Source organism: Bubalus bubalis, chromosome 4 (genome assembly GCF_019923935.1).
Source record: "Bubalus bubalis isolate 160015118507 breed Murrah chromosome 4, NDDB_SH_1, whole genome shotgun sequence".
Taxonomy (NCBI): Eukaryota; Metazoa; Chordata; class Mammalia; order Artiodactyla; family Bovidae; genus Bubalus; species Bubalus bubalis.
Window position 1 is genome coordinate 14,672,641 of NC_059160.1, and position 26,450 is coordinate 14,699,090.

Sequence of the window (26,450 nt, forward strand, 5' to 3'; positions counted from 1 at the left end):
CACATAGAACAAATATTAAAAGCATCAAGGGAAAAAACAACAAACAGCACACAAGGGAATTCCCATAAGGATAACAGTTGATCTTTCAATAGAAACTCTTCAAGCCAGGAGGGAATGGCAAGACATACTTAAAATGATGAAAGAAAATAACCTACAGCCCAGATTATTGTACCCAGCAAGGATCTCATTCAAGTATGAAGGAGAAATCAAAAGCTTTTCAGACAAGCAAAAGCTGAGAGAATTCTGCACCACCAAACCAGCTCTCCAACAAATACTAAAGGATATTCTCTAGACAGGAAACACAAAAACGGTGTATAAATTCAAACCCCAAACAATAAAGTAAATGGCAACAGGATCATACTTATCAGTAATTACCTTAAACGTAAATGGGTTGAATGCCCCAACCAAAAGAAAAAGACTGGCTGAATGGATACAAAAACAAGACCCCTACATATGTTGTCTACAAGAGACCCACCTCAAAACAGGGGACACATACAGACTGAAAGTGAAGGGCTGGAAAAAGATTTTCCATGCAAATAGGGACCAAAAGAAAGCAGGAGTAGCAATACTCATAGCAGATAAAATAGAATTTAAAACAAAGGCTGTGAAAAGAGACAAAGATGGTCACTACATAATGATCAAAGGATCAATCCAAGAAGAAGATATAACAATTATAAATATATGTGCACCCTACACGGGAGCACCACAGTATGTAAGACAAATGCTAACAAGTATGAAAGGAGAAATTAACAATAACACAATAATAGTGGGAGACTTTAATACCCCACTCACACCTATGGATAGATCAACTAAACAGAAAATTAACAAGGAAACACAAACTTTAAATGATACAATAGACCAGTTAGACCTAATTGATATCTATAGGACATTTCATCCCAAAACAATGAATTTCACCTTTTTCTCAGGCGCACATGAAACCTTCTCCAGGATAGATCACATCCTGGGCCATAAATCTAGCCTTGGTAAATTCAAAAAAATAGAAATCATTCCAAGCATCTTTTCTGACCACAATGCAGTAAGATTAGATCTCAATTACAGGAGAAAACCTATTAAAAATTCCAACATATGGAGGCTGAACAACACGCTGCTGAATAACCAACAAATCACAGAAGAAATCAAAAAAGAAATCAAAATTTGCATAGAAACGAATGAAAATGAAAACGCAACAACCCAAAACCTGTGGGACACTGTAAAAGCAGTCCTAAGGGGAAAGTTCATAGCATTACAGGCATACCTCAAGAAACAAGAAAAAAATCAAATAAATAACCTAACCCTACACCTAAAGCAACTAGAAAAGGAAGAAATGAAGAACCCCAGGGTTAGTAGAAGGAAAGAAATCTTAAAAATTAGAGCAGAAATAAATGCAAAAGAAACAAAAGAGACCATAGCAAAAATCAACAAAGCCAAAAGCTGGTTCTTTGAAAGGATAAATAAAATTGACAAACCATTAGCCAGACTCATCAAGAAACAAAGGGAGAAAAATCAAATCAATAAAATTAGAAATGAAAATGGAGAGATCACAACAGACAACACAGAAATATAAAGGATCATAAGAGACTACTATCAACAATTATATGCCAATAAAATGGACAATGTGGAAGAAATGGACAAATTCTTAGAAAAGTACAACTTTCCAAAACTGGACCAGGAAGAAATAGAAAATCTTAACAGACCCATCACAAGCATGGAAATTGAAACTGTGATCAAAAATCTTCCAGCAAATAAAAGCCCAGGTCCAGACAGCTTCACAGCTGAATTCTACCAAAAATTTAGAGAAGAGCTAACACCTATCCTGCTCAAGCTCTTCCAGAAAATTGCAGAGGATGGTAAACTTCCAAACTCATTCTATGAGGCCACCATCACCCTAATACCAAAACCTGACAAAGATCCCACAAAAAAAGAAAACTACGGGCCAATATCACTGATGAACATATATGCAAAAATCCTTAACAAAATTCTAGCAATCAGAATCCAACAACACATTAAAAAGATCATACACCATGACCAAGTGGGCTTTATCCCAGGGATGCAAGGATTCTTCAATATCCGCAAATCAATCAATGTAATACACCACATTAACAAATTGAAAAATAAAAACCATATGATTATCTCAATAGATGCAGAGAAAGCCTTTGACAAAATTCAACATCCATTTATGATAAAAACTCTCCAGAAAGCAGGAATAGAAGGAACATACCTCAACATAATAAAAGCTATATATGACAAACCCACAGCAAACATTATCCTCAATGGTGAAAAATTGAAAGCATTTCCTCTAAAGTCAGGAACAAGACAAGGGTGCCCACTTTCACCATTACTATTCAACATAGTTTTGGAAGTTTTGGCCACAGCAATCAGAGCAGAAAAAGAAATAAAAGGAATCCAAATTGGAAAAGAAGAAGTAAAACTCTCACTATTTGCAGATGACATGAGCCTCTACACAGAAAACCCTAAAGACTCCACCAGAAAATTACTAAAACTAATCAATGACTATAGTAAAGTTGCAGGATATAAAATCAACACACAGAAATCCCTTGCATTCCTATACACTAATAATGAGAAAACAGAAAGAGAAATTAAGGAAACAATTCCATTCACCATTGCAACGGAAAGAATAAAATACTTAGGAATATATCTACCTAAAGAAACTAAAGACCTATATATAGAAAACTATAAAACACTGGTGAAAGAGATCAAAGAGGACACTAATAGATGGAGAAATATACCATCTTCATGGATTGGAAGAATCAATATAGTGAAAATGAGTATACTACCCAAAGCAATTTATAGATTCAATGCAATCCCCTATCAAGCTACCAACAGTATTCTTCACAGAGCTAGAACAAATAATTTCACAATTTGTATGGAAATACAAAAAACCTCGAATATCCAAAGCTATCTTGAAAAAGAAGAATGGAACTGGAGGAATCAACCTACCTGACTTCAGGCTCTACTACAAAGCCACAGTTATCAAGACAGTATGGTACTGGCACAAAGCCAGAAATATAGATCAATGGAACCAAATAGAAAGCCCAGAGATAAAGCCATGCACATATGGACACCTTATCTTTGACAAAGGAGGCAAGAATATACAATGGATTGAAGACAATCTCTTTAACAAGTGGTGCTGGGAAATCTGGTCAACCACTTGTAAAAGAATGAAACTAGAACACTTTCTAACACCATACACAAAAATAAACTCAAAATGGATTAAAGATCTAAACGTAAGACCAGAAACTATAAAACTCCTAGAGGAGAACATAGGCAAAACACTCTCTGACATACATCACAGCAGGATCCTCTATGACCCACCTCCCAGAATATTGGAAATAAAAGCAAAAACAAATGGGACCTAATTAAACTTAAAAGCTTCTGCACATCAAAGGAAACTATTAGCAAGGTGAAAAGGCAGCCTTCAGAATGGGAGAAAATAATAGCAAATGAAGCAACTGACAAACAACTAATCTTGAGAATATACAAGCAACCCCTACAGCTCAACTCCAGAAAAATAAATGACCTAATCAAAAAATGGGCCAAAGAACTAAATAGACATTTCTCCAAAGAAGACATACAGATGGCTAACAAACACATGAAAAGATGCTCAACATCACTCATTATCAAAGAAATGCAAATCAAAACCACTATGAGGTACCATTTCACACCAGTCAGAATGGCTGCGATCCAAAAGTCTACAAGCAATAAATGCTGGAGAGGGTGTGGAGAAAAGGGAACCCTCTTACACTGTTGGTGGGAATGCAAACTAGTACAGCCACTATGGAGAACAGTGTGGAGATTCCTTAAAAAACTGGAAATAGAACTGCCTTATGACCCAGCAATCCCACTGCTGGGCATACACACTGAGGAAACCAGAAGGGAAAGAGACACGTGTACCCCAATGTTCATCACAGCACTGTTTATAATAGCCAGGACATGGAAGCAACCTAGATGTCCATCAGCAGATGAATGGATAAGAAAGCTGTGGTACATATACAGAATGGAGTATTACTCAGCCATTAAAAAGAATACATTTGAATCAGTTCTAATGAGGTGGATGAAACTGGAGCCTATTATACAGAGTGAAGTAAGCCAGAAAGAAAAACACCAAAACAGTATACTAACGCATATATATGGAATTTAGAAAGATGGTAACAATAACCCTGTGTACAAGACAGCAAAAGAGACACTGATGTATAGAACAGTCTTATGGACTCTGAGAGAGAGGGAGAGGGTGGGAAGATTTGGGAGAATGGCATTGAAACATGTATAATATCATGTATGAAACGAGTTGCCAGTCCAGGTTCGATGCACGATACTGGATGCTTGGGGCTAGTGCACTGGGACGACCCAGAGGGATAGTATGGGGAGGGAGGAGGGAGGAGGGTTCAGGATGGGGAACACATGTATACCTGTGGCGGATTCATTTTGATATTTGGCAAAACTAACACAATTTGTAAAGTTTAAAAATAAAATAAAATTTAAAATTAACACACACACACACACACAAAAAACAAGAACTAATATTTCTAACCTTCTTCTGTCAGCTCAAGGTGCATCAATATGATTTATTTGACAACAATTAAAAAAAACTATTTATTGGTTTCTTTATTTGACTGCACCGCATCTTAGTTACAGCATGTGGGATCTAGTTCCCTGACCAGGGATTGAACCCGGGCCCCCTGCATTGGGTGTGGAGTCTTCATCACTGAACCACTTGGGAAGTCACAACAACAAGGTATTTTTTCAAATAAATTTAATTTTGGTATAATTTACACACAATAAAGTGTACTCATTTTAAGTGTACAGTTCTATGAGTTTTGACTTCCCTGGTGGCGCAGGTGGTAAAGCATCTGCCTAAAAATGTGGGAGAACCGGGTTTGATCCCTGGGTCAGGAAGATTCCCTGGAGAAGGAAATGGCAACCTACTCCAGTACTCTTGCCTGGAAAATCCCATGGAAGGAGGAGCATGGTGGGCTACAGTCCATGGGGTCACAAAGAGTCGGACACGACTGAACGACTTCATTCATTCATTCATTCATTTATGTAACCACCACCAAAATCAAGATACAGAACTTCTCCTTCACCTAAAATTTTCCTCGTATACCTTTGTTCCTTTGAGCTTCTCTGGTACCAGGAAACCACTGATATGTGCTTGTTCATTCTAGAAGTTCATATAAATAGAATGATAAAGAATGTGTTCTTTCTGTGAAGTGTCAATTCAAATCTTTGGTCTGTTTTTCATTATGTTGTCTTGTTAGTGAGTTGCAAGAGTTACTGACATGTCTGAATACAAGTCCCGTGTCTTATCTTTATACTGTGAACATTTTCTCCCCGCTTGCATTTTCATTTTTCTAACAGTGTCTTTTGAAGAGCAGACGTTTTTAATTTTTAGGAAATTCAATGTCTCACATTTTTTAGCAGTTTATGTCTATGTTCTGAATTTTAAAGATTTTATTCTGCATTTTCTTTTAGAAGTTAAATAGTTTAGCTTTCATATTTAAGCCTTCGATTCATTTTGAGTAGTTTTTAAACTACTGAAAAATCAAAAATGAAAAGTATTCATTCTAGTAGCTTTTTTTCGTAGAAACTGTAAGTGTGAAATATGTGTGAAGGTTTATGGATACTCAGTGATTCCAGCTCCCTTTGTTGAGAACACTCTTTTCCGCATCTTAATTACCTTGTTGAAAATCAATTGATCATATAAACATGGATCTATTTCTAGACTCTCTGTTCTGTTCCAAGGATCTGTGTGTCTCTTTTTACACCAATATTGCAGTGTCTTGGTGATTGCAGCTTTATAGTAGGTCTTAAAATAAGGTAGTTTAAGTCCTACAACATAGTCTTGCTGTTTTTTTTTTTTTCCTAAAAAAAATATTATTATCATAGTTCTGTTTTAAACTTCTTTTATTCCAGGTCTCTGTGTTTTCATATGTTTTAGAATCAGCTTTATTTTAGAACCAATTTCCGTGCACAAGACTGCTGGCATTTTGATTGAAGTTATGTCTGGAGAGAATTGACATCATCATAATACTGAGTCTTCCAGTCCATGATCATGTTATCTCTTTCCATTTGCTTAGGTCTTTTAGCATTTCGCTCAGCAGTGTTTTATAGTTTTCCAAGTATAGCTCTTATATGTAACATTTTGTTACATTAATATTTAAGCATTTAATGTTTTTTGATGCTGTAGGTGGCAGAGTGTACTGATTTTTATATATTCACCTTGTTTCCTTCAGCCTTTCTAAATTCGCTTACTATTTCTAGCAGATTTTCTCGTAGAATCTGTAGGATTTTTCCATATACAGAATCATGTTGTCTATGAATACGAGCAATTTTCTTTCTTTCTTTCCAATCTGTATGCCTCTTATTTCATTTCAGTGCTTTTGTCACCAACCAGGTGGCTAAGTGGTAAAGACTCCACCTGCCAAAGCCGGAGATGTGGGTTCAGTGCCCGGGTCAGGAAGCTCCCCTGGAGAAGGGAATGGCAACCCACTCCAGTATTCTTGCCGGGAAATCCTACGGACAGAGGAGCCTGGTGGGCTACAGTCTGTGGCGCACGAGAGCCGGACATGACTAAAACAACAGCTAGGATTAGAGTACTCAGTACTGCCTTGTTCCAATCCTGGAAAGTGTTCAACGTTTTTACCGTTGAGTATGATTAAATGCAGAGTACATCATGAGAAACACTGGACTGGAAGAAACACAAGCTGGAATCAAGATTGCCAGGGAGAAATATCAATAACCTCAGATATGCAGATGACACCACCCTTATGGCAGAAAGTGAAGAGGAACTAAAAAGCCTCTTGATGAAAGTGAAAGTGGAGAGTGAAAAAGTTGGCCTGAAGCTCCACATTCAGAAAACGAAGATCATGGCATCTGGTCCCATCACTTCATGGCAAATAGATGGGGAAACAGTTGAAACAGTGTCAGACTTTATTTTTCTGGGCTCCAAAATCACTGCAGATGGTGACTGCAGCCATGAAATGAAAAGACGCTTACTCCTTGGAAAGGAAAGTTATGACCAACCTAGTTGGCATATTCAAAAGCAAAGACATTACTTTGCCAACAAAGGTCCGTCTAGTCAAGGCTATGGTTTTTCCTGTGGTCATGTTTGGATGTGAGAGTTGGACTGTGAAGAAGGCTGAGCACTGAAGAATTGATGCTTTTGAACTGTGGTGTTGGAGAAGACTCTTGAGAGTCCCTTGGACTGCAAGGAGATCCAGTCAGTCCATTCTGAAGGAGATCAGCCCTGGGATTTCTTTGGAAGGAATGATGCTAAAGCTGAAACTCCAGTACTTTGGCCACCTCATGCGAAGAGTTGACTCATTGGAAAAGACTCTGATGCTGGGAAGGGATTGGGGGCAGGAGGAGAAGGGAATGACAGAGGATGAGATGGCTGGATGGCGTCACTGACTCGATGGATGTGAGTCTGAGTGAACTCTGGGAGTTGGTGATGGACAGGGAGGCCTGGCATGCTGCGATTCATGGGGTTGCAAAGAGCTGGACACGACTGAGCGACTGAACTGAACTGAACTGAATGATGGCTGTTGTACATTTTTGGTAGATGCTCTTTTTTACTCTAAGGAAGTTCCTTCTATTTCTAGTGGGCCAAACTTTTGTTTTTCTGTTTTGTTTTCATCATGAAAGGGTGTTGAATTTTGTCAAATAGCTTTTCTGCATCTATTGAGAATCTCCTCTGATTCTCCTGGTGGAGGGAGTTGCACTGACTGATGTTTGGATATTAAACCAATCCAGCCCCCCTGGAGTTTCACCACCTGTGCATAGGTGCTAAGTAGCTTCAGTTGTATGGTGACTCTTTGCCACCCTATAGACCATAGCCCACAGGGCTCCTCTGTCCATGCGATTCTCCAGGCAGGAATATTGAAGTGGGTTGCCATTTCCTCCTCTATGGGATCTTCCAGACACAGGGATCAAACCTGGGCCTCCTGCAGCTCCTGCATTGCAGGTGAATTCTTTACAGCTGAGCCACCTGGGAAGCCCTTCACTCTACCTACCCACATTTACTTTGGTATTCACTCACAGATTCAAGCGAACCCTGTGCAGATTTCTGGTACTTTTTCATGGCGCTGCTCCTTCCTCTTTAGTGCTTTGTCTCATAACTTGCATCCACTTCAGCTTCACCAGACTCCAGCCTCTGTCTCTCCAACTCAGCGAGATTTCCAGGCTCTGCTTGGGTCCCTTCTCCCTGCATACTTCTGGAAAGTACCTCTAGGCAAAAAGCCAGCCTGTGACAGAGCTCACCTCATTTGTTTCCCTTTTATGATGGCTCAGTGGTAAAGAATCTGCCTGCAATGCAGGAGATTTGGGTTCGATCCCTGGGTTGAGAAGATCCCCTGGGGAAGGAAATAGCAACCCACTCCAGTATTCTTGCCTGGGAAATCCCATGGACTGAGGAGCCTGGCAACCCACAGTCCTTGGAGTTGGAAAGAATTGGACATGACTGAGTATGAATTCATGCACTTGAGAATAAGAGATCTTAGTTCTGCCCAGTGCTGCCTCACGTAGTTTAGCCAGCTTTTTAGTTGTTCACGGTGGGAGAAAAGTGTAGCACCTGCTACCATACTGTGGTTGAATACTGAAGTTGGCTAAAAGGATTATTATCATTTTTTTTTAACTGTGACTCCACTGGGTCTTTTTTGGGGCACATGCGGGCTAGGCTCTCTATTTGTGGCATGCAGACAATCTTAGTTGCAGCGCAAGGGCTTAGCTTGCCCTTTGGCCTGTGTGATCTTAGTTCCCCGACCAGGGATTGAACCTGGATCCCCTGCATTGGAAGGCAGATTCTTAATGACTGGACCACCAGGGAAGTCCCGGCTGTAAGAATTCTTGATGGTAGGTAGTACATCAATTCTTTTCTCTGATTCTCAATTATTTAGGGACTGCTTTATCCTGGGCGAATGTTTCTTAGAGAGCTAATGCAATGATCCTTAATCTCCCTGGTCACTTTTTCCCTTGACATTTTATGAAGTTTAACTCTGTCAGGCCCTGTTCAGTACTCAATTTGTCTTTTATGCTCACTGCCTACAATAATAGAGATTTTACAAATAAGGAGATGAAGATGTAAAATAATGGAGTGACTTGTTCATGATCAGAGTCATTGAATTAGAACTTATCCATGATTTTAAAATATAGGCTTTGAACTGTTCCAGTGGAAGCTTCCTTTGAGATTTTGATAAAGATCACTTACAGATTTGGTGCTCAGAAACAAGATTATTGACATATACAAAAGTGTGCAAGCGATTTCAGACGTTCATGGACCCCTGGAGCCCATCTAGATAAAAAGAAAGTGTTAGTCATTCAGTCTTTCTGACTTTTTGCGACCACATGGACTGTAGCCTGCCAGGCTTCTCTGTCCATGGGATTCTCCAAGCAAGAATACTGGAGTGGGTTGCCATGCCCTCCTCTAGGGGATCTTCCCTCCCGACATTGGGATTGAGCCCAAGTCTCCGGCATCGTAGTCAGAGCCAGCATCTCAGCCACCAGGGAAGCCTGTATCTACAGATAAGCTGGGTTACAAGTCCCAACAAGAGGAAGCCTGGCTAACGTGGTCATCCATAGCATTCAGTGTCATCTCACATTCTTGGAGAAGCTTGAAGTTTCCTTTGTGTCTCCAAGTGATTCTACGTTCCCTTTTACGATTATACCTCAGACCCCCACTCATTCCCCATCTCTTAACACTGCCCTCAGCAGGATCTAAGGTGAGTGCACATGGATATTTTCTAGCCTGGTAAGACCAGTTCTTTTCTTGCCACGTCTTGTCTAGCCGCTACATAGCACTTAAGAAACCAATGCTAAGAAGGAGGCTATATTTAGAATTAGTTTCACATTTCCCATAAACAGTCATCAGAACTAATTCTATCCTGACTCACTTCCAAGTTAATCTTAAACAATCACTGAAATGCATGGTCCCTCACCCAAAGGGAGCCCATGACACTGCCAGGCAATCCTGCTATGGCCCCTGATGCTTTCACCTTCTTTTCCCCCGGGTGGTTATTTCACATTTTTCCCCCTCCTACTTCCGAGACCTTCTTCCTACCCTCACTTTCAGCTGATGCCTTTGCTCCCCTTTTTAACTGAGAAAAAATTGCTTCTGATTGCATAAGTGAACGTCCACAAACTCCCCAGCCACATCCACTAAAGTACTTAAGTCTGAACTCTGCTCTCACCTCACTGTCTATGGATTTGCTGTCCTTTCCCAAAGCCAATCTCTTCATTTGGATCTCACATCCCATTCTCCTTTTGCCTTCTCACGAACATTGCTCCAATGTTTCTCTTTCTACTGCATCAACAATTTTCCCCTTTCTACTGAATCATCCCCATCAGCATGCAAACATATTGTAATAGCTCTCATCTTGTAAAAAAAAAAAAAAGAGTCTTGTCACCCTTCCTTGATGGAAGCTTCTGCTCCATTTTCTTCCTGTTGACCCCAAAATATCAAGATCTGATTTTACCCACTGTCATTAGCTCTTCTCTCTCAGTTTCTTTTTATCTCAATTTTTTCTAAATCTGGTAGTTAATTCTAATTTCCTCATTCTATCAGCAGTGTTCGAAAAAATAATTTTTCTCTCTTTCTCAAAACCTTGTACTTACACTGCTCTATTTAAAATGGATAACCAACAAGGGCCTACTGTATAACACAGGGAACTCTGCTCAGTGTTATGTGGCCTACTGGATGGGAGGGGAGTTTGGGGGAGAATGGATACATGTGTATATATATTATAGGATGAGTCCCTTTGCTTCCACTTGAAACTGTCACAACATTGTTAATCGGCTATACTTCAAATAAAAAGTTAAAAACCAAAAAACACTGTCGTTGTTGTTGTTGAGTTGCTAAGTCTATCTGTCTCTCTTTTTGCCTCCCATGAAAAACACTGTATTCATTTGCTTTCACGAACGGCACACACTGCTGGTTTGCTTCCCTCACGAGTCACTGTTTCTCTGTCTCCCTCCCTGGTACTTTCTTCTTGTATCAACCTTTAAGATTTAGAATATCCTGGGGTGCTGTTTCAGAACAGTGGCTCTTCTCTTTCTGCCTTCATGTCCAAGGATGCTAATCTGGGGCTCTGACTTTAACTACTATCTACCCCAGTGGTTCCCAGGGGAGGTGATTTTGCCCCCCAGGGGACATGTGGCAATGTCTGGAGACGTTATTGGTTGTCATGACTGGGAGCAGGTGCAGCTGGCAGGGAAAAGCCAGGAACGCTGCTGAACCTCCAAAAATGCACAGAACAACAAAACGAAAACACCCTCCACAACCACAAAGTATCCAGACCAAGTGCCAAGGTTGAGAAATTCAGGTCTATGCAATCCTCTTCGAACTCTAGACTCACTCTCGTATGCCCAACTTCTCATTCATCATCTGCATTGGATATTTAACAGATAGCTCAAACCTAACGTGTCTCAAACTGAAGTCTGGACTTGCTCTGCCTAGAAAACAGAACCTGAGCTAGGATCTTGGCTTTAATGGAAGGCATGGTCCCCAAGCATTGAGCAAAAGGGAAGAGGGAAGGATAGAGGGCAAGTACAATGTAGCAAGTTACCAAGCTGACCACTGCTTCATGAGCCACGAAGAGATGCAGCTAGTCCTTGAAAAGAATAGAGAGAGAGGGAATTTACCTCCAGGCTTCATCCTATCTCAAGTCTCCTACCGGGCAACTCCGGCTGGTCCATTGAGTCAATGTCTCCACATGCCTGTGTTGGTCACCTGGAACTTTTTGCCATCTTGAGCACTCCAGATTCCATGCACTGTTGTGTGGTCAACTTCATTGGGCAGAATTCTGCTGCCGGCACAGACCTGGCTGACCCAGCAGCAGCTGAGGCAGGGCAAGTGGCCACAGGGAAGAAAGAATGGTAAGGCAGGGAGACTCTGAGGAAAAGCCTCCATGGCCCAAGGCAGTCATAACTAAAACACACCAGGTCCCAGACTTTGTGCAGTTCACATCCTGGTGGGACAGGTGCTGTCCAATTCCTCCTCCAGGAAATGACATCACCACCCACCTGGTTACTAAGGTTACAGACCTAGAAGATGTTCTTGAACTCTTTCTTCATATCTGGAATCCTGCTATCTCTGTTTTCAAAATGTAATCCCATTCCTACCACTCTTTTCCCTGTTTAAGCCATCTTCCTTTGTGCTACTCAGTAATCTCCGACCTTATGCCTTGCTCCTGAAAGTGAAAGTCTTTCAGTTGTGTCTGACTCTCTGTGATCCCATGGACTGTGGCCCGCCAGTCTCCTCTGTCCATGGGATTTCCCAGGCAAGAATACAGGAGTAGGTTACTGTTTCCTTCTCCAGGGGATCTTCCTGACTTAGGGATCGAACCTGGGTCTCCCTCATTGCAGGCAGATTCTTTACCATCTGAGCCACCAGAATAACCTCTAAAAATGGCAAATCAGGAAATTCCCTGGTGGTCTAGTGGCTGGGATTCTGCTCTTTCACTACCAAGGGTCCAGGTTCATGTGCTGGTCAGGGAACTAAGATCCCACAAGTTGTGCAGTGCGGCAAAAAAAAAAAAAAAAAAAAAAAGGCAAATCATATTATGTTACTTCATGGATCTAAGTCCTCCGATAACCTCCCGTTGTGCTCAAAATAAAATGAAATATTCTTAGAGTGGCTTAAGAGGCTCTGCATGAGCAGGTCCCTGCCTGCTTTTCTGACCTAGTTTCTCCCACACTTTTCCTTGGTCATTTCTTTCTGGTCCTCTTTTGTTTCCCAAATACGCTGTGCTTGTCCTTGCCTTAGAATCTTTGCGTTGGCTCTCACACCCAGCCTTCTGCTCTTCCTGTTCGCTACCCTCTCAGTTCTTGAAGTTCTTTGTTCATTTTTTATTTTTATTTATTTATTTTTTTAACATTTTTTAAATTTTATTTTGTTTTTAAACTTTACATAATTGTATTACTAATACAACTAATACAAGAAGTTCTTTGTTCAAATGCTACCTCTGCAGAGAGACACTTCCTATCCACGCACACCTACATTTGTCACTTTCTATCCTCTTATTATTATTATTTTTTTACCCAACAGGGTTTATTTGTCTTTTTAAAATTCATTTGATTGAGGTATAGTTGTGCAACTATAACAATGTTGTGTTAGTTTCTGGTGTACAGCAAAATGATTCGGTGATATATACATATACCTATATGTGGTTTTTCATATTCTTTTCCATTACGGTTTATTACAGGATATTGAACATACTTCCCTGTGCCATAGAGTAGGACCTTGTTGTTTATCCATCCTGTATGTGATAGTTTGCGTCTGCTAATATAGTTTTCGATCCTCCCCCATGGCAACCACAAGTCTGTTCTCTGTGTCCGTGTGTCTGTGTCTGTTTCATAGATAACTTCCTGTCCATCACATTTTAGATTCTGCATGTAAGTGATATCACATGATATTTGTTTTTCCATTTATGTGAACACAGAGAGGTCTGGGACCTCCTGTCTTAGTTATTACCACGTCTTCAGTGCTAGAACTTGGCTGACACATAGCTGTTCTGGGCTGTGCTTAGTTGTTCAGGCGTGTCCTACTCTTTGTGACTCCATGGACTGCAGCTCACCAGGCTCCTCTGTCTATGGGGATTCTCCAGGCAAGAATACTGGAGTGGGTTGCCATACTCTCCTCCAGGGCATCTTCCCTACCCAGGGATGGAACTCAGGTCTCCCGCATTGCAGGTAGATTCTTTACTGTCTGAGCCACCAGGGAAGACACAAAGCTGGAGCTAAGCAAATTGTTGAATAAATTAACATCTTCAAACCCTTATGGATGGCAAGGTTGCATCAAGTGAGTTCCTAAGTCAGCAACTTTCTTCCAATTCCTTGGAGGTCCAGACCTGCTCTAAAGACATCTGCCAGGGACATTGAAAATTTCCTGATCTTATTGTGCCCCCTTATTAAACCCTGAATTTAGGAATCTGGGATCTCCTCCAGTCTGTAAATCTCTTCTGGTAAGTCAACCTCCCAATGCTGAATCAGTGCTAGTGGATCCACAGGAAGCTGGGCAGATGACAGTCTGAGAAACTTTTAAAAGAAACTGGGGCTACAGGTAAAGGGAGATACAGGAGCAAGGTAGGAAGCCCCTTATTGCTAGGCGATGTTCAGAAAATGTTTATTGGGTCTGCTGCTGCTGCTGCTAAGCCGCTTCAGTCATGTCCGACTCTGTGCGACCCCATAGACGGCAGCCCACCAGGCTCCCCCGTCCCTGGGATTCTCCAGGCAAGAACACTGGAGTGGTTATTGGGTCTAGTAGTAGGGTATTTGTTCTCAGATAGGGCTGTACCAGCACTAGCAGCCATAGCAGGAGCAACTGAAATAGGTGTGTGTGTGTGTTAGTCGCTCAGGCCTGTCCAACTCTTTGCCACTCCATGGACTGTAGCCCGCCAGGCTCCTCTGTCCATGGTTTCTCCAGGTGAGAATACTGGAATGGGTTGCCAGTTCCTTCTCCAGGGGATCTTCCCAACCCAGGGATCAAACTAAGGTCTCCCACACTGCAGGCAGATTCTTTACCGTCTGAGCCACAGATATTTCAATGCAGAGCTTCGTGTTTTTTTTTTTTTTTTTTTTTCTCTCAATAAAGCAATAAGGTGGAAAGGAAAGGAACTGCAGGAGTGGGATACAGGAGTGTGTGTTTGGAAGGTGGGGGAAAGGGCAGCGCTTAATTTGGAAAGGAGGGGTTTAACAGAACCTCATTGTTTGTAAAAGAAAAGCTGGGATACGCTGCTGCGGGGGAGTGGAAAGAACAATACTTATTTTCTCTGAAAGGAAAGCTGGAGTTGGTGGGCGGGGAGCTTAAGTAGTTGGGTCCCCAGGATTGCTGCACCGCCTGGGTAAACCGGCAGAGGCCCCTGCCTCTCTCACTAGCCCCAAGAGAGCGGGGAGGACTCAATCTTTGGCTCTGATTAAAGGGGTGGGTGGTGTAGGCGGGAGGCGTGTAGGCGGGAGGCAGCGCAGAGGCTGCGGTGCGAACGGGTGGTCCCTAGGCAGCCGCAGAGCCAATCGGCAGCGACTCCCGGCGCTCGCATCCTCCTTGGAGACTCGGCAGTAACTGAAGTGCCCGAGCTGCTGGCTGCCTCCTCTCGAGCTGCAGGCGCCCAGGCGCAGAAGCGTCTTTGGAGGCTCAGCTGTAGCCGCACTCCGAGCGCCCCGCGCACGCCCCCGGCTCCCGCTCCCCGCCCCGCCCCCAGCGCCTCTGGGCGGACCCTTTCCCTGAGAAGTGGCCAGCCTTGCAAAGTGGCCCCGAGAAGGCCCTAGGTCGGGAAAAGAGGCTTCGGGAAGGCGGACGTGGGTGGGAGGTGGGCAAGCCACTCGCTTCTCAGATTCGTTCCAATTAGCACCAAGTTGGCAGACAAGCCCATAAACCCACGAAGCCTTTGGTTTCCCCCAAGTCACATTCTCGGTATTTCAGAATAGTCTGATGGCCAGCAAACTTCAACTCCTGTCGTAGGTCAAAGAGGGACACGCTCTTAGCACCACCGCCTCGCAGCAGCGCGACCGATAACACGCCCGGGTGATTTCCCCAACTGCAGAGCTCAAGTCTGCATCTCCCCCGAGGCCGGCGGGGCCGGGCCGGGCCGGGCCAGGCCTGCAGAGAGCCCCCCTGCGGGAGGGGCCGGACAGCGCGGCGAGACGCGGATCACCACGGGGCTGCACAAACGCACGCCCATCCGAGGAGTTGTGCCAGGAACACAACCGTCTGCATTGCGTCGGACCTGAGCATTTCCAATGTGAAATTCCCGGCGAAGGTCGCGGCCGAGGAATGTGCGCGTGCGGGGCTGTGGACCAGAAAGGGAGGAGAACTGGTGGTCGGCTTTTCGGGGCCGGAGAAGGAAAAAGCAGTGCTGGCAAGGGTGGGAACTGAATGACAGCCACCCCCTACCCTCTGCCAAGCCACCGCCTCCTGTTTTCCATCTACCTCCTCGCTCCCGCCCTCCCCCGCCCTCCCCAGCCCACGCCCCGGTGGGCCAATCGCTGCTCCGCATTCCTGTCGCTTTCTCAGGTTTCTGCTGATCTAGCAGCGCCCAGAAATGGACCGAGGGGACCCGCGCCGCACGCACCCTGCCCCACTCGGAGCTGCGAACGGCTCCCAGCGCTCCGCGTAGCCTCGCCGAGGTCCGCGCGCGGGGGTGTGCTGGAGGCGGAGGGGAAGACCCGTGAGCCATGTAGATCCAGGCCCTAGCTCACTCGCCTCCTTCGGGATCGAATCAAGGGCTCCCACGGTGCTGGGAGGGGGCGAAAGCGCTCCGTATCGTCATTCGCTTCAGAGCTCCGGAGAGGGTGGCATTTTGCTCTTCCGCTCCGCAGCCTCCGGAACTCCCCGCACACACAGAGGGAGACAAGAGACAGAGTGGCGTCTCCAAGCTGCCGGCCACGGGTGAGCATGGGGGTAGGGAATGGACATTTCCGCCGTAGCTGCCCAGTAAAGCAACTGGCCGACTGAAGGAAGCAGGACCAGGGGCGAGGGTGGCGCGTTGGCCCCGGCGCCCCTCGGATGCTGCGGCTGCCGCGGCTCGCGCCAGGGTACCGCAAAGCCGACCTGCCGCATTCCCACTCGGGCTCTCCGCCGACTCAGCACCTCCCCTGCGCCAAGTCGGCCGGCCAGGTAGGGGGGCTCCCCAGCTCGGGGCTGCAGAAGCGGGGCTCGGGGCGACGGGTGGGGGAAGCCGGGGGGTACGGAGATGCTGCCTGGATCCGGAGCTCCCCGCAGCGTCTCTCGGCGCTTTTCCGATCTCTAGTTTAACCGAGTTGTAAACACATTGGCGATCGGGCATTGCATTGGGGAAAGTGGGGTAGAAGAGCCCCAAACTTGGACTTCGGGTGTCTGCGTGTGTCTGTCTGCGTGTCTGTGACAACCCTAGCCAAAGTCTCGTGCTTTCTGGAAAAAAAAAAAAAGCTAGAGGTCTGTGCTCTTCCGTGTCTTGTGGGTCCGTCCCATGTGAACGCTTCCTGATCTTCTGCCCCGTATCACTTTCTATTTTTCTGCAGCGTCCATCGATGGCCCCGGTGGGAGCTTAGAAGGCGGCAGGCGAAGAGGGCTAGGAGGGGGGAAGAGCCAAGGAGAAGCAGAAGGGGTGGCGGGCGAGGGGATCCGCTGAGCCGGCTCCGCATCGGGCCCTAAGAGGGCTCGCGGAGGGGAGGGGAGGCCGGGGTCACCCCGAAGCCATGGCCCGGTCCGCTAGGACGGCGCTGCGTTAAGGCACCTCGGAGCAGGAAGACACACCAACTCTCCCCTTCCCGCCCGGAAAAGCTGCACCCGAGCGGCAGGCGAGAGGGATTCCAAACTGAGGAGCAGGCGGGGTGGAGGGGCGGGTCTCCAGAAGCCAAGTGGCTGATAATCTCCACCTGCCGGCTCGGAAGCCCCGCCTCTGGAGCGCCGGTGGGGAGGGCGCGTGGGTCCGCCACCCATCCCACCTCCCTCGCCCCTCCCCGCCCCGGCCCCGTCCCCCGCCTCCCGCCTCCCGCCACCATCTCTGCCTCCCACCACCTCCACCATGACGGTGATGTCCGGAGAGAATGTGGACGAGGCTTCCGCTGCCCCAGGCCACCCTCAGGACAGCAGCTACCCGCGGCCGGCCGAGCACGACGACCACGAATGCTGCGAGCGCGTGGTCATCAACATCTCCGGGCTGCGCTTCGAGACGCAGCTCAAGACTCTGGCGCAGTTCCCCAACACGCTGCTGGGCAACCCTAAGAAACGCATGCGCTACTTCGACCCGCTGAGGAACGAGTACTTCTTCGACCGCAACCGGCCCAGCTTCGACGCCATCCTCTACTACTACCAGTCCGGGGGCCGGCTGCGCCGGCCGGTCAACGTGCCGCTGGACATGTTCTCCGAGGAGATCAAATTTTACGAGCTGGGCGAGGAGGCCATGGAGAAGTTCCGCGAGGACGAGGGCTTCATCAAGGAGGAGGAACGGCCCTTGCCCGAGAAGGAGTACCAGCGCCAGGTGTGGCTGCTCTTCGAGTACCCGGAGAGCTCGGGGCCCGCGCGGGTCATTGCCATCGTCTCCGTTATGGTCATCCTCATCTCCATCGTCATCTTCTGCCTGGAGACGCTGCCAGAGCTGAAGGACGAGAAGGACTTCCCGGGCGCCGTCCACCGCCTGGACAACACCACGGTGGTCTACAACGCCAACATCTTCACGGACCCCTTCTTCATCGTCGAGACGCTGTGCATCATCTGGTTCTCCTTCGAGCTGGTGGTGCGCTTCTTCGCCTGCCCCAGCAAGACGGACTTCTTCAAAAACATCATGAACTTCATCGACATCGTGGCCATCATCCCCTATTTCATCACCCTGGGCACCGAGATAGCAGAGCAGGAGGGGAACCAGAAGGGTGAGCAGGCCACCTCGCTGGCCATCCTCAGAGTTATCAGGTTGGTAAGGGTATTTAGGATCTTCAAACTCTCCCGCCACTCTAAGGGCTTGCAGATCCTGGGCCAGACCCTCAAGGCTAGTATGAGGGAGCTAGGGCTGCTCATCTTTTTCCTCTTCATCGGGGTCATACTGTTCTCTAGCGCAGTGTACTTTGCCGAGGCGGAAGAAGCTGAGTCGCACTTTTCCAGTATCCCTGATGCTTTCTGGTGGGCGGTGGTGTCCATGACCACCGTAGGATACGGTGACATGTACCCTGTGACAATTGGAGGCAAGATCGTGGGCTCCTTGTGTGCCATCGCTGGTGTGCTGACAATTGCCCTGCCCGTACCTGTCATTGTGTCCAATTTCAACTATTTCTACCACCGAGAAACTGAGGGGGAAGAGCAGGCTCAGTTGCTCCACGTTAGCGCCCCTAACTTAGCCTCTGACAGTGACCTCAGTCGGCGCAGCTCGTCCACTCTCAGCAAATCTGAATACATGGAGATCGAAGAGGATATGAATAATAGCATAGGCCACTTTAGACAGGCCAATATCAGAACTGGCAATTGTACCACAGCTAACCAAAACTGTGTTAATAAGAGCAAGCTACTGACTGATGTTTAAAAAGCCAAGCAAAGAAACTTTAAAAAGCCCCCACTTAGCAGCTTGAAAGACTTAAAAAAAAAAAACAAACCCAAATCAAACCAAACCCCGAGTGATCAAAGTCACTCTCTGTGTAGATACTTTGCTAAGTAAGCTTTGGACGTTCCATTGAACTGTCGATGCATTGTCGCATTGCCAGTACTGGGCATTGCCCGTGTTGGGGGTGGAAAACCCGAAGATTTCAGGAGCCATGAAAAAAACAATTATTTTCATTTTATTAAAAAAATGGGAAAAGAAAGTGTATTTTCTAAAACTGGTTTAAAATCACTCAGTCCACGAACTAGTCTAGGTAAAATAAGAATCACGTGCTTCCCATTTTTAATTCTTGCTGGCTTCTTTAATTTTTTTCTTTCATGTGACTGAATGAGAATTAGAGGATCGCTTAGAAATATCAAATGAAAATTTGCATGGGACTCTAATATGAAATCTTGGCAAACTGCACAACATATTTAAGACAGAGCATCAGATGTATTGTATGTAACATGATACACCAGCCAAAATGGGCAACGGACAGATGTTTTTATTTTGATCCACCGAACTGCATATTCCAAGGTGAAAAAAAAAATTACCTAAGACTGGTTCACCAAGCACCTTAGAAATCTGATATTGGTCCTGGTTCTGTAGGGATTTTTCCCTCTGCCCCCATTCTTTTCTGATTCAAACTCTTCTCTAAGAAACAGTGATAACTGAGTGCAATTCATTGATCCATCTGCAGTGCTGCTAAGATTCTCAACTGCAGATACGCCCAAAGGGTCTTTTCTCACAAGTCCTGCACCCTGACCCCCAGCCTCCAGAACTGGACGTAAAACCTTAGTCCTTGTTGCAAGAGAGCACAAATGGAACTAAGTGTAAGCATGTTTGAATCTGATCCTAATTTATTTTATAATCGCATGCTGAGAACGTTAACTCAGACAATAGGGGATAAGCTTACTTAGGAATCGATTCTTCTACAAATAGATTCTTCTTCATTTGCATTCACCAAAAGTGCACTCCTTCATTTATTAACTCTTTTTATTAGTCAATAAAGTACTGTATTTAAGTACCTATGTTAGTCAGCTGGGAACAGTACTTTTCGGAGCTCCAAGCATGTTCTCTTATTCAGCATTATGGCTGATTTGATTAAGGTGTACCTTGAATTAATTAGTGCATGATTCATTTAATGTAAAAACGTTAAAAAATAATAAAAATTATAAGTTTGTGGGATGAAGGGCCCAAAAGAAATAGTGGGTGGGGGTGGGGGTGGGGAGCACTTAGTCAATTTTCCTGCCTTTGCTCAGGGAAATGTCAGGTTTCTGTGCAGAGTTAGAGAGGGGACCAATATGCCCATCCCTTCATGGGAAGCTCAGTTGAAAAATGAAGTGATCAAGGTATATATAGCAACACCTAAGGACAAGTATTCTTTATAGCTAGAGACAAACACAAGCAAAATCAACAAACAAAGGTGCAATACTGCATGTTTTTTGGTGCATTCTTGAGACGTAAATAAAAAAAAAACAAAAAATGTTTCTCCATTGTATGCACCCAAAGCCGAGCTGATTTCCTTTGGCAGTCCTGATTTGAAGTCTGTAGGGACTTCGGCCGTCCCCCTGAGGCTCCCTGAAGAAACTCAACCAATTGATTTAATAGTTGCTTAGTGCCTTTATCCTGTACCCACAGCGAACTGCAGAAAGTGCCTCCATTAACGCAGCTGAGAAGTTATGTAACAGAAAGGGAGGGAGGGATGGTGGGGGCACAGAGATTTTGCTTTTCCTTTTGCCACCCTGGCTGTCTCACTCACCGTTGTGGGGACACCACGCCATCCTGCACCTCAGAACAGCACAGACCTGCGAAGATGCCCTCTGACCATTCACTGGACTTGGTCCCCTTGGCAGCCTGATGTGGGATGGAAACTGAGGCCCAAGACCCATCTTCCAACTGGACACGCACCGTCAACTGGTTTTCTTCCTCTTTTCCACCAGAAGCCAATATAAACTCGTGGGGAATTTGTTTCCCACCAGGGGTCCCTCTGGACAAGCAAGGCTTCCTCGGGTCCACCCTAGCGGTCCTGGCGTATTTCCATCCTCCCCTCTGTCTGCAGCAGCACTTTGCCATCTCTGATGGTCTGAGCTTTGCAGGCATCACTGTGGATGTAGGCACACCTGGTTCAGAGTAACCTTTTGCCAGCCTTCCCTCCTGGCCCATCCCCCTTCAGTTATTCCCAAGGATGCTCCTATGAGAGTCCCACCTGGCGGTCAACTCTCAGGCTGAACATCTGACTTCTGTTGCCCACTACACGCCATCCTGAGAACAGTGGGGACCCTGTGCTTAGCTGACAGAGAGCCTAACCACCGGGGCCTCTGGAGGCCAGCAGCCGTCCATCGACGGGGAGGCACTCGTGGCTTTTTGAACGACCCGATGTGGGGACCCTCACTTTGCACTTAGCATGTGGCTGCCTGCTGCCCAACGCCTTTCATTCCTGTGCTGCTGCTTCCAGAAATATTCCCTGTGGCTCCACCCCTCCCCTCCACCCTACCCTAGGACAGGCAGTGAGGCAGTAAACCAAGAAACTGGAGTTACACCCAGGCCTGCTGACTCCGCTGAAAGAAAAGAACGTGGATGTTTTCTTCTCCTGTGTGGCTTCTGTGAATCTGTCAGATGGACGTGGCACACAGCAAGGAAGATGGAGGCCAAGAACTGCATGGCATCCGACCATAGGGCACCCACCCTCCCCGGGGTGTTTCCTTGAAACTTGACTCATCCTGGCTTTTCCTCTTACCTGCTTCTAAATCTCCCACTGGGAAAAAAATAATGCCAACCTTGTCCACATCTCCCGGGGCTTATCTTGATCTTTTTATTTAGACTTTGAGGTCTAGGACCCACTCCCCCACCCCCAACTTGAAATGCTAACTCTGTCAACAGCAATAATCTGCCCGGTACTGTGGGGGATGGGACAGAAAATGAGAAAATGGGACCAGGACTGAAAAGATGCACTTTGGCTGTGGGGTATGCCTCTCACAGCCACACGCTGCATGGGCTGGGTCCTTCTGCATGTGTTACAGGGAACAGTGGCGCTTGCAGGGGACCTGCCCCCCCGGGACGAGAGGAGCTGCCGGTAGGAGTGTGGGTGGTTTGGGGAAAACGAATGCTGCTTTTTTCATCTGTATGTAGCTCATCAAAATCAAGTGAGTAAGACTGGAGGACAGGGCTTGTCTGTGTCGCATCAGCATGCAAAGTTTGACCCAGCTCTTCCCCTTTGCACAGGGATGAGCTGAAGTGTTTCTTGTGGACCTGAAGGTGCACTTAACGAAACTGCCTATTACGGAATGACTATCTTTTCAGTTTCTTTCCTTAGGTTTATCTTATTGGGTTTTTTTTGGTTTGTTTGTTTGTTTGTAGCTTTTTGTCCCCTTCCTAGGTCTTGAGCTTTCATGGCTCATGTCTTGAATACTGGTTTTCTCCAGAAGGGGGAAGACTGGTGACCTGCTCATAGCCATAGCTCAGCTCTTCCGGTGAATTGAGGCCCTAGTTTCATAGGGCAGCCAGGGAAGGGTTGGGTCACCCCTGGAGCTGTTAGGCAGCCCAGAATATCCGAAGTGGTTAACTCAACTCAAGTGATCGGAATGAGAGAGACCAAAGACATCCGTTTCCTCTGTCCTCAGATTCAAAGACAGAGGGTAGCCAGGAAAGGTGTGTTTTTTGCACCTCCTCTTTCCCTGCCCCTGTCTGTGCCCACAGCCTTTCCTCACTACCCACTGGAGAAGTCAAATTCTAATTATCAGTTAAAACAGTTCATTGGGAGCTGTGTTAGTGGGTTAGCCTGGCGAAATCAAATCAATCAATAGCAGATTATTCTTCTGGACTACAGCCAATGGACTGTAGTCATTTCTCTGAAATGAAATTGTGTGCTTGGTCAGATTCCCTGCTGGAGTCTGGACTCACTTGAGAAGACAAAAGACAATGCCTGTGGATGGTGAGTGAGGACTAGGTTTCTTGAAGTAGAAATTTGGCTTAGTCTGTTGAGGGCCTTCTTCATCTTGTGTGTAGTTACCGAGCTTTCAAATGAGTTAACCTCTGAAGAGCCAGTGGGAATGGTTTCCTAACCCTCCCATTTAATAGAGGAGACCTCAAAACACATGCTTTTCGAAAACTGAGTTCCTTGTTTGGCAGATGAGATTGAACAAAAAGAGAAAAAAATTCCCATTTTTTCCCAGCCACAGCTTCCTCCTGGGAGTGGGGAGGACTGGTGAGTGATAACCATCAAGAGGACACAATCGTTAGAACACCAACAGCAAAACAGCCATTTTATCTTTCCACTTTTCTAAGAAAGGGTGAAGTCTTTCGATATTTCTGTTCATTTTCAGAAGACACACACAAATTTTTAAACCTGACACAACCCAAGTGAAGGGCCACCTCTGGAGGTGACCCCTCATCCACCATGTGGTGTATTAGTGCTCGTATTTATACATGGAATTTCAGGGTATACGCGACTACGTCCAGCACGACTCAGGTAAACTTTAGAAGAATGTACGTTACTTATCCTTTTTGTAAAGACGTGAACAGGAGCTGAGTTGTTACCCACAACTGTTCCCGTTACCTTGGGTCACTGTACGAATTCATTCAGGATAGAGATGTCAAGTTTAGAAGTCTGGGGATCACATGCCAGTCTCTTTACTCAGGCTAAAGGACCCTGGGCTTTCTTGGGGAGCCCAGGTGTATGTGAGGGAAGCTCTCAGGACTCTTAGCTTTAGGGAGATTAGCCCTAGTTGCAGTGATTTTCAAAGGGGCTAAGTAGGAGTTAAGTTTTTTATGACATGGGACTTCAAAGAGGAGAGAAAAGTTTTGCATCCAAATCAGAGAAGAAGAAATGGTGCGAGGAAAGAAAGCAAAATTAAACATAACCCCCTTGCGAGGTATTCCAGGTTAAAGCTGTCTCCTTTCTAAAACCTACAGACACACCTTTCTTCTCTGTCCTGCACTGTTTAGAACTGTGTCATCAGAAGCTATAAGTAGAAAGCATGGGCTCTATATGACATACCTCTAATCTTAAAGTCTTACCAAGGTTAAAAATCCCAACGGAGTCGTCTTAATTTGAAGTGCACCATCAGGACAACAAACCACTTAAGCTTGAAAAAGCGCATTTCATTTCTTTGCGTTCGCTAGTTGCGGACACCTTGAGTTAACAACGTGTCTCATTTTCACCTACTGTGCGTTTCCCCTGCCCTAATTGTCTCATAGGTCGGGTAGAGGACACTGAATGTTATGAATCGAGAACCTAATTGAAGCGCATAGTATCCATCTATGCAATTTTACTTGCTTCTGTCACTTTATGATCTGTTCATATTTGGCATCAATTAAAGATAATTTTTAAGGATCTTATCAAGGAATGTGTCGACTGGTTCTTTGTTTCTTGTGTAACTGGGTTTCGGGAACTCTGTCTTGTGGGGTGCTCTTTAAATAACATGGTGAATCCAACATACAATTGAAGTTGCCTCATTTTCTTGGAGGGCTTCCCAAGTAGCTCAGTTGGTAAGGAATTTGCCTGCAATGCAGGAGACCTGGGTTCGAGCCCTATGTTGGGAAGATCCCCTGGAGAAGGGAATGGCAACCCGCTCCAGTACTCTTGCCTGGAGAATCCCATGGGCAGCTGAGCCTGGCAGGCTACAGTCCATGGGATTGCAAACAGTCAGACCGGACTGTGTGACTAACTTTCACTTTCATTTTCTTGGAAATTCATGGATTGTTCTCTTCTGTACAAGGAAATGCGCTGGAGTTGAATTTTGACAATAAATTCACCATTGGGCCTCAGGTAGAATCCCAAGGAGAGGCTGTCAGAATTTGATTTGTGCAAACAGTGGAAAGAAAAAAAAAAAAAAATGAGGCCCAAGGGACTAAAGCAATTGATTAGATTTGCCTAAATTGTTTTTGATGTGAAACTGTATTCTTCATCCACAGCCCAAGCTTTTCAGGAAGGATAATAGAGTGTGTATGTGTGTGTAATAGCACTGTGGTCTGACACCAAATGCCTTTGTCAACTAAAAGGAAGCACAACATGAGAATCGCAAGTTGTTTTACTTGGGATAAAATGAGGACTGCCGCCCGGGAGACAGCGCCTCAGATAGCTCTGAGAGACTGCTCCAAAGAGGCAGCAGGGGGAGGTTTTTGGTGAAGGGGGAGTTCAGTGCAGTCAAACACTTACTTTACAAAAGGTTTTCTGCTAGTCACGGGAGAACTGATGTCATCATGAAGGGATTTAGTGCTTTTCTAGATATGAGGAGATGCAAGGATTGGGATCCCAAGGTCTGTTCCTGAAAATATCCAACTATCTAAAGACCTGTCCTCCCAGGTTCCCTGGAGCACAGAGCGCCTCACTGTCCACCCTGAACTCCCTTCAGGGCACGTCAAAGGTCAGCAGTTGCAGTAGCATAGGGTTCAGTCTCCGCAGAGGCAGACGGCAAGTGTCCTTGGCAAGCTTCAGTTTGTCTTGGACACCTCGATAGTTGCACTGTGCTGTTACATGTGATTTTGATGGGGGAAGACAAAGTGATGTCTGGTTGTTCTTTACATATGCTTTTCCCTATAGTTCTGTAACTCTTTCTTCCTGTTGTTTTATTTTATTGTTTATTTATTTATTTTGGGCTGCACTGGGTCTTTGTTGCTGGGTGTGGGCTTGCTGTAGTTGTGGACAGCAGGGCGCCTACCCTCTAGTTGGGGTGTGAGGGCTTCTCATGGCAGCGGCTTCTCTTGCTGCGGAGCCGGGACTCTAGGCCATGCATTTCAGGAGTTGCAGATCACCGGCCTTAGGGTACAGGCTCAGCAGTTGTGGTACATGGGGTTAGTTGTCCCATGGCATGTGGGATCTTCCCAGACTGGGGATCAAACCCGTGTTTCCTGCATTGGCAGGTGGATTCTCAACCACCAGAGAAGACCTCATGGGGTTTTTTTTGTATGTTTTTTATGACTCATTGGTACATTTTCTTCCTGAGATTTACAAGTTCTCTTTTCTTCCTTGTGAATATCATATTTTATACAAAGCTCTTTGATGTCACAGAAAACAGCGTTCCGTGCTTTATGCCAGGGTCTGCTATGTGCCGAATGCCTGGGGTGGCTGCTGCATCTTCTTAGAATTGCATTGCATCGTGCTAGGTTCATATTGTAAGACTGAGAGATGGATCTTGCTTTTGCTGTAGAGGTGGCTACTGAAAGTAGATCATGAGGCTGGACAAGCTGCCCATCATTTTTCTGTTGTGGTTGGAAAACAGGCAATGCTGAGCTCAACAGAGAAAGGTAAGAAAGATCTGGAACTGCATCAGTGGCAGTAGGTGAATGAGCATTCACAGTTCTGAGTCTGTTTCCCAAAGCTAAGCCTTGGAATGGTCTTCCTGAAGCAGTGGCAGACAGATCCAGGTAGCTACAAGGGCAGGACTGTGGCTG

General features: G+C 45.7%; 1 protein-coding gene across 1 annotated transcript; it reads left to right on the forward strand.

The window, feature by feature from the left end:
* The first annotated feature begins 17,413 nt into the window (after positions 1-17,413).
* Positions 17,414-24,395, forward strand: KCNA1 (potassium voltage-gated channel subfamily A member 1). Its single transcript, XM_006053545.4, has one exon. The coding sequence runs from the start codon at positions 17,514-17,516 to the stop codon at positions 18,999-19,001; it is 1,488 nt and encodes a 495-aa protein (XP_006053607.1). The 5' UTR covers positions 17,414-17,513; the 3' UTR covers positions 19,002-24,395.
* The last annotated feature ends 2,055 nt before the right edge of the window (positions 24,396-26,450 follow it).